The 14,797-nt window shown below is 44.7% G+C and overlaps 1 protein-coding gene across 1 annotated transcript in view; it reads left to right on the top strand.

Annotated features, from left to right (window-relative positions):
- Positions 1 to 12,838, top strand: part of LOC116313747 (forkhead box protein O1-B-like) — a 28,818-nt gene extending 15,980 nt beyond the window's left edge. The window contains exon 2 of the mRNA XM_031731526.2: positions 8,679 to 12,838. Within this exon, the coding sequence (XP_031587386.1) occupies positions 8,679 to 10,394 (1,716 nt within the window). The 3' untranslated portion in view covers positions 10,395 to 12,838. The remainder of the gene's footprint in view (positions 1 to 8,678) is intronic.
- Positions 12,839 to 14,797: the final 1,959 nt, after the last annotated feature.

The raw sequence follows: 14,797 nt of genomic DNA, 5'->3' as shown, positions 1-14,797 counted from the left end.
TTACATACACACACATATGCACACACATAAAGCCCTAACTCAAACTGACTTAGTTGGTCTCTTTTTGTTTCACAAAACAGAGGGAGGAGGGGGAGACTTGATGGAGGAGGGGTAAATCCCTTCTTCTCTTGTCCCCCATCTCCTCGTTCCTCTCAGTTGGACAGGAGTGTCTTTTTCTCGTCATCCTTCGTTTCACGTCCTTATGGGTTTACGGTGAAATTGGCCAAGCTTCTGTGGTCGCGTGGAAAGGCTGAGATGGGTGGTATTCCTCACTGTATACACAAACTGAGTTCATTCAGAACAAATCAATAGCCTCCCTCATTCATACTGTACACATGCACTTAAAATATGAGAATTTGAGACAGCCAGGTGCATCATGGGTTACTGGGATGTCAATATTCGAAGCACTGCTCCTGAATACAGAAATCACCCTGACCCTACACCAGAGCTCTCCTCTCCTTGATTCCACAAGTATCCTGCTTTAAAGCCATGTTCACATGAGCCTGGATTCATTTTGTATTTGATTTCAGATCTATTATAAAGCAGTGATTTTAAATAACAGGAGTGTACCTTTGATAAACTGATAAAAATCTGTTACATTTTGTTTTTCATTCAATATTCTGACTCTTAAACCGCAAACACTTGACAGTTCAAGGATTAGTACCTCTTTCCCCCCCCATGAACACGATGTCGGTGCAATCACTTTTACCTTTTCCTTCCTGAGAAAAAGCCCATTGTTCAACACGTTTGAGGACTCAGTATACTGTTACTTAGTGAAAGTCTGGGTGATGTCCGCAAGAAGGAAATCAAAGTGGACTTAATCTGTGGGTTACATCATTGATTTTTATTTTTCAAAGTAGCCTCCTCTATCCTTATGTCCCTGGGACCTAAACTTCAGATATTTATTAACTGCAAAGGGCTCTTATACAAGTATTAAAAAATGATCCTTATATTTACAATTATGCTACTTGAACCTATTTAAATGGCTTTTGAGCATCTGAACAAAAAAAAAATCCCCTAATTCCTAAACATTGTAATATTTTTGTTAAAATGATTGAATTCAAGTGTGAAGTCTGCATATACTACATACCCTACGCTATATTATACTATACATACTGTTGTACATACAAAGAGTATGCAGTAGTGCATTGAAAACTCTTTGTTTGGCTGTATAGTGCTATTCTGTACTGTGAAGGACAAAGGGTGTCAGCGAAGGTCAAAGTTGGTTCAGGGGAGACACAGTCGCAAAGGAAATTGTCTCCATACAGCCTTTAACTATCTAAGCCTCTGTGATTTAGATCCCTACCACTCTTCTCTTCCAAATAGGCCCCTATATTCAAGACACTTCTTTTGTGTCTCACCCACCTCTGGCCTCTCAACCCCTCCCCTGTGCAGATAAACTGTGCTTTTCATTCTAAGCATGCAATTCTCATCTTCTTCTCCATATAGGTGTATGAATAAGTGGGGGTCTATGGGCTGTGCGTGAGTAAGTGGAAGTCTGCAGGCTGAAGTGCAGCATGTGGGTAGGCATTCATGGGAAACAGTGGTTGGTGCGCTGCACAGTGATGGCTAATGAAGTTCCTCTGCACCTCATAGCCCTATTAAACTGCTGCCCCCTACCTCTACCCACTTCACCCCCCACCTCTTGCCTTGTTTCTCCCCGAGGGAGAGAGTTGGCAGGGAGCAAGCCGGCTGCTATGGCAACAACAAGGAACCCTCCCTCTCCCACAGGTCTCCTTAGCAACTGGTAGCTTGGCATTGCGGTAATGAGTGTGCCCGGTGTGCCAGGCTTTGTGTCATGTTGGCATGTGTGTGCAATGTACGTGTGTGAGAGATGGAGTGAGTGTGTGTACAGGTGTGTGTGTGAGCGTGTGTTTGAAAATGAACGTGTGGCTGTTGAGTACACTTTGCCAATTTAGGTGAGACTTAAAATGTGTGATGACAAAAAGATATGGAGGCAGTCCTTGCTGAGCATCCAAAAAAAATGTTTTTTTATATTGAAATGTGACCAAACCTGGCACTTCAGCTGACATGACTCCACTTGTCGTCTTTTTTTTCTGTCTGAGTAAGCGCCTCTACAGATGTGTGGCTGTGGTCTGGATTTGTGCATTATTTTTCTTCTTCGAGATTGTGGTCATTCTTCTCTATACTGTGAAATTGAAGCAATTAAAGGGACGATCCGATTAATTTTGCATGCCATGTGCATGGCTGCCTATGAGTTTCCTGCTCTGCTGAAATTAAATTAAATGCTGAGAATGATTTTTATTAAAGTGCGATCAGAGGTGTGCACTGACCTTTAGAATGTAGGAAATGAGATTCTCATTGTTATGAATGAGATTATGTGGAAGCTGAGTGTGGGGAAAAAAAGCCCGGGCCCGCATTGATTCCATTGTTGGCTGACAGTTTCTTTGTATATAACAGAGGGAGGTTTCAATATAATCAAATCCACACTGTGCCTGTTGGCTATTAAATGGACTGATACACAAATATGGACACACAGGCACTCACATAAATGCAGATTGACTTGCACACACTTGAACGCACGCATATCTTGCAGATCTTGTAAAAAAAGAGCTGTAAAAGCCTCTCCAGAAACGTGTTGCTCTTTAACAAAAGCATGGCAAGCCCAGTGGAAAATGTTAGTTTGCTCCCTAGACGAGGTGTGAAGTGCGAGCAGGCGGCCGGCCCCACAGGTGGCCCAGCCCTAACACCTGTTGTGTGAATCCTCTGTGGGAGGGTGTGAGCTTTGCCTACCTTGCAGGTCCCAGTGGAAAAACCACACCCATGCTATACTGTGGCACGTGCCCATTTGTGTGCCCACACGGCTCCCCCGTTTCGTGCGTGGGAGTTAGACGTGATGCCCAGATTGTGTCCCCTTTGTGCCCACCGGAAACACTCAGCTGCCCCTGGCATCAGCCGAGCGGATTTTCCGATCTCCTATCCGGGTCTCAGATGCTCGTCTAATCTGTTAGTATCTATTTTTACCCATCAAAGCTGCAGCAGCCCTTCTCTATCCCACACCCTGCCACCCCAATGCCAACCTTTCCCACCAGGGTGGGCACGGCTGATGGGTCGCCAGCCATTGGCTGCAATTAGTGCACAGTCAGGCAGGAATCCCCTACCAACTCCATTACATCCCTCTTCACAGCCACTTCCTGATCTGAGGCTACCAGACACACTACAACACACTTGCTTTCCATTTTAAGCCTTTTTATAAATGGCACTCCTGCAGTGTTGTGGAATAATGGGGTCGGGTACAGAGCACCTTTCACAGTGCTTGAATCACTCTACTGTGCAAACTCGGTCTATTCAAGTACAATGGCGGCCAAGGGAATGCACATTTGATTTGTACCTGTTCACATTTGGTGCTTGGATTAAGTTAAAGTTCTATTTGTAAAACGATGGTCATTGGCGAGTTGATGAGTTAGCATTTAGCCTTTCCTGTAATGATGATAGAAAAATTGAAACCTGAAGTTTCTGACTTTTCTTACAGTGCATAGCTGTTCTACAAGAAATTACAAAAGCTGCCAATCTTCAGAGATCCCGCAGTGATACACGGAGATAGAAGCAGTTCTTAATCCCAGGTTTATTTCTTCTTCAACAAGGGCTGCAATGTGCCTTGCATGCCAATGCAGTCGTGACCACTGCTGTGGAGGCGATGATGGCATGTGGCAGAGAAGTAACTGTTTCTCACCTCCTAATAAAAGAGACTCCTTTTTAATCTTTTCAATTTGATTGCATTCCAAAACAGGCCTGTCTGCCCATCTGTCTCTCTTAAAGAAGCCTCCTAAAGGGATTTTAATCATCTGACTCTGGGCTTCTCAGGCAAATAGCTACATCTCTCTTTTTCTCTCTCACACACACACCCGCGCAAACAATTTCCAATTTTCTTTCTTGTACTCACTGTCATAGTCTCACTTGTCTTTTCCTTCTCTCTGACACACCATATCGTCACAGCTTCATTGTGCCATATCTGTGCCGCCATTAGGCCCTTCAGTCGCTCTTCAAGTCCCCCTCAGACACATAAAATTCCCCCAACCCTGTCCCTATTAATCCACATGGCTCTAAATTCTTTATTTCCCTTCAAAGGGACAACGCGAGCCGTGACATCAATCACGGAAAGCGAATATTTAGCTGGCGCTAATTTCCACCAATAGCCTGGAGACAGGCTTAGCTGACAAAACTCATTCCTGTGCTGAACAAAACTGCTTGTGTTGAAACCTCCCCTCCCCCTGATCCCTCCTGCCTTCTGCACAGGCAAAAACAGCATTACAATAAACACAGTTAGCGCTTCTGTTACTCCCCCTTGATTTAGGCTTATCAAATGAATGTGCACCATAGAGGGATACCCTTTGACAATACATAATGGCTCCATTCTGCATGAAATGGTTTGGTAATACCAGTCGAGTGTGGCAAACGGTTTTACCCGGTGCCACTACAAGAACAGCTGCTGTGTTCTTAGCTGGGCAAGCGCACCACACTGCTTCACTCTTGAGGTTGTTTGAATCGGGTGAGTGGTTTCTTTTTGCTGGTTCCCAGACCTCATTCACAGTCCTTAGTTTCTCACTAAGTTCTGTTTGAATGAGTGCACATTCACCACAAGATGGGTCTTATAAACCATTTGACCTGTTTCCTCACTCCTCTGTGAGTGAGCGGGAAAAAACCCTGAGTGGATTCTGATGTTGCCCTAATGGAGGGGGATGGGGAAAGTGGGGGGCATTTTGAGGGCACCCATTTGTGTGGCTTAGAGGGGCCCCTTGTGCTACTGCTATATTCCCGCCCCTTATACCCAGGACCCTTCACCTCCTGCTGTATCCCCCAGCACAGCTGAACCCATGCCAGTCAATCAGGTTATCCCAGATGAATCACTGCATCCAACACAATACCCCCTACCCCCATATTACAGCTACTCCCAATGTTAATGCCTGACTGACATCTCGGGAGAGGCAACAGAGGGATATGTTGGGCATTAAGCCAATTTGTGCAAGTGGGAAAAGACAGCTAACTCACAAGCCTGTGGCGATTTAACATTGTTATATGACCAGTGGGGACATGGAATATTGAGCACCCATATTGGCCTCATATTGCAGGTGGATTGTGTAGTTAGTCAGATGTTGATGTGCGCACTGACAGGCATTAAACTTCATTGATTTTGAGCATTAAGTAGGCCTCTCTAGTCTCTGAATCAAACTGAGTTTGCATGTGGAAGAAGGGAGGGAGAACTGTAGAGCCATTGATTGGTGTTGTGAGATTTCCAAAAGCCAAATGAATGGTTCTTGAAGACGTTAGGAAAGAGGAACACATACAGATGTTCCTGCTAGATTTGATTTATAGATTTCTGTATCTGTTATAAAACCAGTTGAACTCCCACCCCCAACTGCTTATTCCACCTGTGCAGGGTGGAAAAAGTGTCAACATGGGAGATTTGCTCGTAAAGAACATAATCTTTTAATCTGAGGACAAAGAGTCCTATCCCGTTGCTTTTGTCTAAATGTCTAAAACAGCTATCAGGTGTTTTGGGCCTTAATGACAGTTGAACCCAAGCTGATTGTTTCCTTGCAGTCACAAAAGCCTTGTTCACCTTAATTGGCTTTGATTGGTCCATAAACTATCACCCTTAGCCTCTTTTACTTAGTGGCCAAATTAACTCCTTACAGCCTGATTTAGCAGTATTTGATGAGGGTGGATGCTCTTTATATGTCTGGCGGGTTCTCAGTCAACCAGGTCATGCAATTCTTAATGAAAGGCAACTTGACTTTTTTTTGTGGTTTGTGAGGTTTCACCTCTCATCTAAGGGCCTCTTCAGTTCTAATAACTGAAAATTTTGATTATGAAACAAAGAAGTCACATCAGTTCTTATGACTCCATCTTGTTCGTTCCAGCATTATGGTACCAGCACTGGATGTCTCCACATGACCCACTGGTTCATTCATTATTTAGAGCCTTCTCCACTAGCCTCATTGTATTAAAGGCGTATGATTTGAATAGGAAGTAGCGTCCTGAACCCAGGCATGTGATGTGTGTTCCTCTGTCATTGTATGTTTCTGTGGGCTTCATCGGTCTGTCTCAGCAAGCCAGGGGGCTGAAAGAGAATTTCCATTTTATGAATATTTAATGCATAATAAAGTTTTCAATTTTATTCTATTCTTTAACCCATAGGGCTAAAGAATGTCACAAAGCCAACCCTCAAGGACAGAGCACAAACTGGAGGTAGTTGATTTGTTGGAGAAATTAAAAATATAGTTAACACCTGCCTCAAAAATCATCCGGTAAAAATACACACAGGAACATTTGGAGTAGTTTATAACTATATCCTATAAGGTTTTTGTAGTGTCCCTGTTTCCCACATCAAACTCCCCTTACTTTTTGCTACTATAGGATCATAGCATATCCAAGCTGCCTGCTGTGTATGTGGTAACCTGGCATAGCTCTGTGTGAGACACCCAGCTGGGAGTGCCCCTGAATCAACTTGGGATTAGCCCAGGATTGTCTGGGATTACTCGGGGATGGAGAGGGATTAGCAGTGACTGCCTGTTTCAGGGGCGTGAGGGCCAGAGGCTGGTCAAATTGCCCCTGACTCAGAGAACAGGAGGCAGACAGAACCACACCCACCATGAAACCACCTGCAACCTTTGTAATCTTAAATTCTAGCACACACACACAGATACATGCAAACAGGATGACAGCAAAAAACATGTGGTGGAAAAGTATCGAAAGCCAGCAGCCAGTAATGATGATGATGCCGTTGCTGGCCTCCATCCGAAATCTCTCAAATCTCTCTAGCAGGTGGATTCATCAGATAAAGAGGGTTTGGGATGATGACAAATCCCTCCAAGTTCAATGGGGCTGCTCTTCCCTCATACGGGGATAAATCGAGATTTGAATCAGACAGGTCACACAGAGTTGTGGCATGAAGTGGTTCAGCTCTCTGAAAGATGCCTCATTTACCACCGGCCGCGATGGAAAGGCATGAAAGCTTACATATGTTTTAATTCAGGCATGCACCGGACTTGATGGGGGGATGATTTGGAGTGGTATGATAGGTGGATGAGCCAGCCAGGGTGAGACAGGGAGTTGGCGCGGCACGTAGAGAAGCCGTCAGAAGCAGGGAGCGGGCATCCCCTGCGGACTTGCACTGCCAAGATGAAAGGCTGTTTAGTGTTGGAGCAGCAGCATCAAACAGCCGCCTCCTCTTGCATCCTTTCCCCCATCCCCCACTCTCCCTCCATTTCTCTCTCTGACTCTCTTGACTCTTACCACAATATGATATAGTTCTGCCATTGCACGTTTACCCGGTTGCCATGGTTACCCAGTTCTGGAGGTGTCACGGCGAGATAACCCAAGGAGGCATTCACAGATCACCTGAATTCAGCTCACCTCCCGTTTATATGTTCACCGTCGCAATTTGATTTGTTTCCCTGCCGTGCAATTCGCTCTGAATATAAATAATGTGCAACATAATGAAGATGGTGGTGTGAGTACCCCTCAGTCCGAAACAATCCATTGTATGTGTATATTTCCAAACTGCAGGAGATGCTTTTTGATTTGATATTGTCCTGCTTGAGCATCTAAATTACTTATGCAGCAAAAAAACAGCAGAATTGTAACAACAGATTCCCCGACACTCGGAAATCGTTATTATTCACCAACCCTTGAGATATAAATGATTAAAAAAAAAGAAACTATATTCTTTGAATGACCGAGTCACTGGCTAAGCCCAACCCATGCCAGTGTAGAGGATAATGGGAAAGTAATTGGTGGCACACTGTATAATTGAAGGCATAGAGATTGAAGGCAGAAGTGGGAAATGACTTGCGTTCAAAGAAGTGTGTAAAATAGGAAAAAGGAAAATTGAGACAAGTTGAAATATGAAGCATTTAGTGACAAAAAAGAAATACAGGACTGTGATAAAGAGAGAACAAGGGAGGGAAAGGGAGATAGACAGTGAAGGTCTGTCAGAGGGTGAGATACATCCATTAGCCCTCCTTCCTCCCGGCTCAATCTTGGGATACATCCCCCCATTCAACCTACGTGAAGGAAAGAGACAGAGCTGGCACTAAGCCAGACTGGCACCAACTTCAAACATACAGTACAGCTAACCTCAGTGGTTTACATCAGGCCAGCTAAAAGCAGAAGTAGAGGAGGACAGATGGATTGATGGAAATGAAAGTGGGAGGATTGACGTACATAGGGAGAATGTCTAAAGTCTGAGTCTTCGGTCATTTCAGGTGGGATAAGACTGACAGGGTGTTGCTTTATGCCAGCTGTAGCTGTTATTTGAGCATGTTTGTGCTTTTCAGTGAGCTCTAAATTTCCTGATTTTAGTCGACACTGATTGCACAGAGGTTTGAGTATCTACTTCTGTGTGTTTTGTGCATCTAATATTGGCAATGGAAGCGACCTGATAATTTAGGACAATTTTCTGTGACTCATCATGTATGGACTGGATGGCTTATATGCAATACTGACAGCTGTGCTTGTGGTTAGGGTTTTCTTGAACGTTGACTTTAATACTTGATGTAATAAAAATAATCTTATTTTCAGTTGGAACTTTTTAATCTACATCTTATGCACGTTTCCCTTATTTAAATTGTTTAAATTTTTACATAAATAGTAATTGAAATGACATACAACATATTACAGTTTGATATTTTTCTTTCTCTTTTATCTTTCTGCAGAACTCAATCCGACACAACCTGTCCCTTCACACACGCTTCATCCGGGTGCAGAATGAGGGCACAGGGAAGAGTTCCTGGTGGATGCTCAATCCAGATGGAGGAAAAATGGGCAAAGCCCCGCGGAGACGAGCAGTTTCTATGGACAACAGCACAAAATACCTAAAAAGCAAAGGCCGGATCAGAGGCAAGAGGGTTGGCCGCCCTGGGATTGGAGCTGGGTCTGCTGGTGTGGGGCTCCAGAGCTCCCCTGATCATGGCAGCCCTTCACGGAAAGGCCTCCCAGGAGCCGGAGGTGCATCTGGAACAGATGGAGAGTTTGATGCTTGGACAGACCTCCATTCCAGGGCAAGTTCATCAGCATCTACCCTTAGTGGGCGTTTGTCACCCATCCTCGCAGAGGGAGAACCAGAGGAACCAGAGGAGGGCGGCCTGTCCTGTTCCACCTCCCCTCACCTCTACCCGTCGCCAACTAGTGCACGCTCTCCATCCATGGGTGCTGGAAATCACTGTCCTCCTCTTGAGCAGCTGCCTCAGCTGGCTAACCTGACGGGTGCCATCAGTCTGGATGAGCAGATGATGGAGGATGGTTATCATCATCATCGTTCACAGCAGCAGCAACACCAGCAGCATCAAGCTATTGGCAGACATAAGCACCAAAGTGCTGTCTATCACTACAACTCTGGAGTGAAGGGACAGGGCTCCTATGGTTCAAGTGTCTATGGGGCAACAGGCATGGGGATGCTGCGTCACCACTCACCCATGCAGACCATTCAGGAGAACAAACCAGCCAGTTTCTCTGGAACCATGCGGGCATACTCAAGCACTAATGCCCTTCAGAGTCTGCTTACAGGGGGTCCAGCTGGACAGCAATACTGTCCCAAGGACATGATGCTGGGACAGGAGAGGGAAAGCCATTCTCTGATGAATCAAGCTACAAATGGAGTTGGATCGAACCATCACAGCCACCACCCCGGCCTCCACAATGGCCACAGCCACAATGGACCGCATAGTCACAGCTCAGCTCATAGCCATAACAGAACTCACAGCCATACTCCCAGTCATAATCACAACAATGTAACCAACCACAACTCACCTCACAGCCTCACTCACAATGGTCACAGCCTCAGCCAGAGCCATAACCACACACCACCCCGGGCTGCAGCCCTGACCCCACGTGGCAGCAGCAATCAGTTGCAGACCTACAACCACAAAGCTCCTTACCTGTACAGCCCCCCATCACATGCCCACCTTCCTGCTTCTACCACCCTCCCCCCAAATCCAGCAGGTATGCTCGGCATGCCCCAGGACTCGTGCCATGTTGCCACAGCTCCCCACCCACGTCACAACCATTACCCAGACCCACAACACCAAGGCATGAGTAATGGACCGTATCACCATGGCCTCGGGATGGGCAGTGGTACCGCTGGTAGCAACTACCACGGCTATCACCAACCTCACCCCCATGAGAGACTACCAGCTGACCTGGACATTGACATGTTCCATGGCAGCTTAGACTGCGATGTGGAGTCCATCCTCCTCCATGACATCATGGACTCTGGGGAGGAGATGGACTTCAACTTTGACTGCTCCTTAGCCCAAGGTGTGGGCATCGGCATGGGTATGGGAATGGGTGTGACTATGGGGATGGGGATGGGAATGAGTGGACTGGCTGGTCCACAGCAAGCCCATAGCAACCAGAGCTGGGTGCCTGGGTAAAGTCAAGAACAACACGTCTAACCCTCAGAAAGAACGACCCTCCTCATGAAGCACTGTGCTCAACTGTGACATTCCTGATTTGACACAAAGACTATAGGATCCACACTCCCATGTCTCTTTGTTGTCTTGACAATTCCACTGTCATCCCCCCTCCCCCATTTTTTTTAAACGATCCCCCTCTAGTTCATGTCACATTAAGTTTTTCCTCAAATCAGCTATACTGTGATGACAATCTCTCAGCTGTGCTTGCCCAACATCGCTTCTCATCTACCATGAGAACTGAACTCTGAATGCACTTTATTGCAAGTGGGTCACATCTCACGGTGTAATGCCTTCACAGAGCAGCTCAGGCAGAGCTTGGCATGTTTTGTAAGGTGGCTTCAGTATTTGACAAGAACAAATGAGGAATAACAAGCCCTGCTAATAAAGTGTCAGATTTATGAACTGATAAAATTGGAGTCGTTTGCTTATATACTGTCATTTTTAAAGTTCAGGAGAACTGTTTTTGACAGAAAAATTTCTCAGCTACATGTGAGTTTTCAAATTTAGTGGTACCTTAAGATCATAGGCATTTCTTATGACTTATTTATACCTCAATTTAATATATTATTTAATGCAATATCCCTCAAGACTGGCTGAAATTCAATTGTACACTAGACTTAAACAGAGTTACGATCAGAAGCCAGTTCATCATTTGAAAGACATTCACATTCACTCATTCATAAGCTCCACGTAATTATCTTACATCAGCAGCCCTGTTGTTTATAGCTATAGTCTTGCGCTTTGACTTTTCTCTCGGATGCAACATTTTTTTGTTCAGCTTCTTTGCAATTGGTTCGAGAATATTGTCATCGTGCTGTTAAATGGATTCTATCATTAGTGGCCAGCGCGCAATTTGGTGAATTAAAATGTCATATCACCTTGTCTCACCTGGGCCTCTTGTGCTAGTCTCCCTCTCTCTCCTTCTCCGTCTCCGTCTGCGAGTGGAGACAAAGTGACCATTCCTCACACCAAGCCATTAATGTAGGTTGATTGAAATTCAGCATCTTGCTTTTAATCTCCAAAGTGATGCGGCAGAGATGTGTCATTATTGAGAGGCTAACGTGTTGTCCTCCCATCTCTCACCTCGGCTGCCCGGGCCACCTCTTTCTTCTTCAGCTTAATGCGCCAAGAAAGTGAGACAAAATGGTGATTAACGCCAAGTCACTCTGCCTGCTGTCCTGCTCTGAGAAGGGCCAATGTCACTGGCCACATGCCTGCTCAAAATGGGTAAACAAAAAGAAAAGACGGAGACAAGGATAGAACAAAAGCCTGTTGTTGCAGTGGGATCAATCATCAGCCTTAGTTTCCATTCCTCTTGGATGTGTGCGTCTCAAAACAGGTCATGTACTCCTATTGTAAATCGTTTCCATTGTCTCCATTTAGTTCCCATGTTTTCAGTGCTTATACCCTGCACTTCAAATATTCAAACAGGTAAAAAGGGGGATGTTTAAGGAGAAAACAATCAGCCAATCTCAGTGGCATGAGTCTGTGTCTGATAGGGTTGTAATGCTTCACAGCCATCCGCATCCACTTTTTGTGTGTTTATTCTGTTGTCTTGTAGTTGTTGTTGTACTGTTGAAATTGTAAGGACTGATGAAGACAGTGCTGAAATATCCATAGTGTAAGGGTGGAATCCACTGGTGAAATTATTTTGGTAGCGCAGTATGACCTTCCAAAGCTTCAACAGCGTGCACCCCTCCCGTATGTGCTCTGCTCTGCTCAGTTGTTTCTGCGTTTGTGAGTGGGGGAGTCTGCAGTTAATTTCTCACTGGCCTTGAGAGAGAGAAGAAAAGAGGACACCCCTATTCTCTAATTCCCTCAAGGAGACTCTCTGCACTGGGTCTGTACAAAGTACGGCACACAAAGGAAAAGAAGGAGTGCAGGGGTGGGGGTGGGGGGGGTTATTGTTAGAGCCAAAGGTCAAGCATGGCACAGACTATCAGACCCATTATTGAGGTAAATACCTTTATTTCAGGGCTTTTAGCGCACTGGTTCCATTTAATCTCTGAGCGGAAAATGCGTGAAATTTTATAAGCAACTGGGCCTCACAAAGCGGTTATGTTATATCCTATGCTACAGACGTTTATCAATGCCCTGCTATTGGAAAGATAGCTATATATGATGTCTAATTTTCCTCTATTTATTTATGAAAGAGATTGGTCTTTGTCACTCCTAAATGTGGTAATCGTTTGAGTCAACGCCTGTCCCTTCCTCTTTTTGTCTGTTTTTTAAGATGTCACTCCCTCTGACCCTTTTACTGACTTTTATTTTGTACAAAATCTATATATTAAAAAAAATTGTATAATAGTTTTTAAAATCTCAAAATAATATCAGTTTTGTTGTCTATTTCTTTTTTTAAAAGAATGTATCTCATCATCTGGTGACTGTTAAATAAATGAAATGCGAAGAAAACAATGTCTCTGTTGTCACATTTGTTTAAATATGACCATGTAGAATGATTTTTTTCCCCCCCACAAAAACACAACAAAGTGACCTTTTCCTTGCAATTTAGTGAGTCTGAAGGAGGATTTTCCTGAGCTACTTCTGTTTGTCAGTTGCTTCTGTGCAGTAACTGACAAGTCGAATATGTGTGAGCTGCTTGCAAATTCATTTTTTCCTTGTTTCCTTATTTTGTTATTAACATACAACTCTTTTCACAAAGGGGTGACAACCCCGGTTGGCAGGATTTGACCAGGACACGAGTCACTGTGTGTGGGAAGTGGGCACCATGAATCAAAAATGGGGGGGGGGGAAATGTAAAATCACAATTGCAGGGAAGCATCACTTGTGGTAGAGAATGGATGAGAAAGCGAGAGATAGGGTGAAGGTTTGTGTGTGTGTGTGTGTGTGTGTGTGTGTGTGTGTGTGTGTGTGTGTGTGTGTGTGTGTGTGTGTGTGTGTGTGTGTGTGTGTGTGTGTGTGTGTGTGTGTGTGTGTGTGTGTGTGTGTGTGTGTGTGTGTGTGTGTGTGAGTGAGAGACAGAACGAAACACAGAGAGAGAAAGATAGTTCCTGACAGACAAAACAAGGAGGCACCCAGGCAGCCAGACAGAGTTGCCAGGATTGGAGTAATAGGTGTGTGTGTGTGCGTGTATGTGTGTGTTTGTGTGTCATAATGCTTGTTATGGCCCACAAAGCAGTATAGGTTGGCCACAGCTGTCCTGGTCCCATTGGAGGCGTTTTCACAGGAGGAGTGTGCAGCGCTACAGCGCCATACTGCCAGGCCCCAAGGGAGCCTCTACCTCTACACATACTCTTTTACACACACACACACTCTCACACACACACACACACACACACACAGACATGCACATTCACACACACAAATTTGAAAATACCACAGATTCACACTTTTATACAAAGAAGCACACAGCACAGTTATGAAACCATACACACAGACACATACACACTTAGACAATTCTCACTTAGATGTACAGTTTTAATTGACTCCACTTGGCAAAGCTTCTCTGGAGGGAAAAATGTGAGAAGTAGAGAGAACGAGAAAAATATAGGTGTGGAGGTGAGGAAGTCAGACAGCTTATATAAAAGCTAAATGTGCAAGAAAAAGGACAAAAAGACCCACAAAAATTATTTCGTTTTAAAACAGCAGTCCAACACAGTTTGGTATCCTTATAGGATGTTTCATAATTTCACAATTAGCCTAAACTGAGTGTGATTGAGTGTAACTAAGACTGAGAACCTGGCAGAAGGCCAGTGTCTCACTGTTCTCTGCATATCTCCTGAGAGGGATGGCGGCTAGGGCAGACAGGAAGGCAGTCCAGTCCAGGTGCGGCGCCTCGGGGAGGTTCTGCTCTTCTGTTCCTCATTATCAGAGAGGGGGAGAGCGAAACTGTGTTACAGTGTCATTATTCATCCACTCAGGCATCTGGGAGCAGGTCCTTCCTTACTTGGAGTAGTGATATCGTTGTAGAGACCGCCCTTGGAGCTAAAGGCTGGCTGGGGACACTACTAACTGCTAACAGACAGACCCACCCAGGCAAAGCTCCAGGGTAGAGATGTCCTTGAGTGCTTATGAGGATTCAGCACTTCTCACTTTCTGGCTGAGCTGCAAAGTGAGAAAAAAAGAAAAAGAAAACTGCTATATCTCCAAATTTCAGTTGGTCACTGAAATGATTAATTTTCCACTAGTGTGAAGTTTTATGCGATGCCTCCAGAATAAGACCTATTATTAGCCACCCCAACCACATCAATTTTATCATTAGCCATTACTAGGACTTCACTTTTCCAAATATGAGTTCAAATTTGTTCGAAAAAAAAGGGTCAGTTAATTCATTTATACTTATAACATTTTAGGATGTAGCTAGGCTCCAAAAATACATAAAATGATGCTTAATTCAAAGG

This window comes from Oreochromis aureus, linkage group 11 (genome assembly GCF_013358895.1).
Source record: "Oreochromis aureus strain Israel breed Guangdong linkage group 11, ZZ_aureus, whole genome shotgun sequence".
NCBI classification, from domain to species: domain Eukaryota; kingdom Metazoa; phylum Chordata; class Actinopteri; order Cichliformes; family Cichlidae; genus Oreochromis; species Oreochromis aureus.
This window is presented reverse-complemented; position numbering and strand designations above follow the sequence as displayed.